The 1981-nt window shown below is 32.5% G+C and overlaps 1 protein-coding gene across 1 annotated transcript in view; it reads right to left on the bottom strand.

Moving 5' to 3' along the window:
- Positions 1 to 1981, bottom strand: part of LOC106460925 — an 80058-nt gene that overhangs the window by 53515 nt on the left and 24562 nt on the right. Inside the window, exon 8 of the mRNA XM_022390553.1 lies at positions 451 to 611. Coding sequence (XP_022246261.1) covers positions 451 to 611 — 161 coding nt within the window. The remainder of the gene's footprint in view (positions 1 to 450; positions 612 to 1981) is intronic.

Here is a 1981-nt window from a genome sequence, read left to right as displayed (position 1 = left end):
AGATACTCTCACCGACCAACTTAACCACTCACACACACAACTTACTACCTCAGGTTTACCCCCCTAGTCTGAGTTTAGAGTTGTGCATAAACATAGTCTATTGATGAGGCAAAAATGAGTAGAATGCAGACATAATTAGTGAAATGACATCTGTTACTTGAGTTTTTATTTATTATTTACTCCAAATTACCTTCATCCTACTATGCATATAGAATTACATAAAGATTAATGTATTCTAAAGTATGGTCACAAATGTACAGACTTCAGTATAAAACAAATATTGCCACAAATTTCTGAGAAAAAACAAAGACAAAAAATGAGGTGTAGAAAGTCAAGATGTCTATTTTTGTCAAACAGCTGTACTGATTCAATCCCTAAAGTAGTTCATAGCATACGAAGAGTTCAATGATTAAAGCAGTCATTAAAGTTATATAGAAAATATGCACTCACATGGCTTTAGTTCAGGCTTAAAAGGTTTGTGGACACAGATGAAGGGTAACTTGTCCTCACAATAATAAGGTGCTATCTTTAAATCAGTATTTTGTATAAAACATTTCTTATCAAGAGTAGATCCGTATGCTTCCCATCTTCCTGAGAGTTTTTCTGCTGTCCTAGAAAAAAACAAAATACAAATTGTGTTTGAGATTTTATAATTAAATAGATAAATATATATATATTATATATAGACACACATACATGTATACACAAATGCCCTAATTTCATTTAATTTCAAAATATTATTAATCTGTTCTTTTTTGTGTGTTTTGAACTCAAAGCTAGACAATGAGCTATGTGTGCTCTGTCCACTGCAGGGAATCAAACCTCAGATTGTACCATTGTAAGCCCATATATCATTATTAATCTCATTACTTTTTTCTTGTAACAAAATGTGACTACATCTGAGGAAGAAGTTGAGTATTCTATTATGTTAGTTGATTTTCACTGTGTATGCTGTATCAGTTATTATAAGTTTTATCATATCTCCTTAAGCCTTTTCTTTAAGCACATTGCACATTTCAAGTTATATATTTATTTAACAAACAACTAATTTATCTGAAGGGCAATATTCCTGGGCCTATAATACCACCAAAGTAAGTTGTCAGATAAACTCCTACAAGACTGTTGAAGATAACCAGGAACTCTGACATGTCAAAAGATTAGAGGAACTTTGCAATCCTTGTTTTCCAAGGATTCAGGTGTATGGTGAATTTTGCATGTAGAAACTTCCTGAATGAAGTTGCAGTCCTGTCTCTGCTGGTCTTTACCATATTCTTGAAGTATGGGAAGGGAGTTGGGTTTTAATACAGCATAAGAAAATGACTTTAACTCTATAAATCAGGACAATATATGTATTATTGTTCAAGATTATTTTATGAGTTATTTTTCATGTTTACCTGATAATTGTTTTTTTAACACCTATATATATGGCAGTCATAGCAGAATGATTGCCATGTTATGATGGAAAATGTCACTTTACTGTCGTTTCAAGTAATTCTACTACAATGAAATTTGTAAATATGTGTATACTTATGGTTGAACATCACTTCTTTTTATTTATATTTGTGATTACTTTACTTTTATGTACCTGAAAGCCATACATCCACTTTGGTACACACAAATTACAACTGAAGTAGGCAATGGTTACTACTATTATCAAGCTTGTTGCTGAATGGTGATGTCATTGAGTTAAACTTGTCTAATCTGTACCTGAAAGCCATACATCCACTTTGGTACACACAAATTACAACTGAAGTAGGCAATGGTTACTACTATTATCAAGCTTGTTGCTGAATGGTGATGTCATTGAGTTAAACTTGTCTAATCAGTACCTGAAAGCCATACATCCACTTTGGTACACACAAATTACAACTGAAGTAGGCAATGGTTACTACTATTATCAAGCTTGTTGCTGAATGGTGATGTCATTGAGTTAAACTTGTCTAATCAGTACCTGAAAGCCATACATCCACTTTGGTACACA

Source organism: Limulus polyphemus, unplaced genomic scaffold (genome assembly GCF_000517525.1).
Source record: "Limulus polyphemus unplaced genomic scaffold, Limulus_polyphemus-2.1.2 Scaffold1, whole genome shotgun sequence".
In the NCBI taxonomy this organism is placed as follows: Eukaryota; Metazoa; Arthropoda; class Merostomata; order Xiphosura; family Limulidae; genus Limulus; species Limulus polyphemus.
This window is presented reverse-complemented; position numbering and strand designations above follow the sequence as displayed.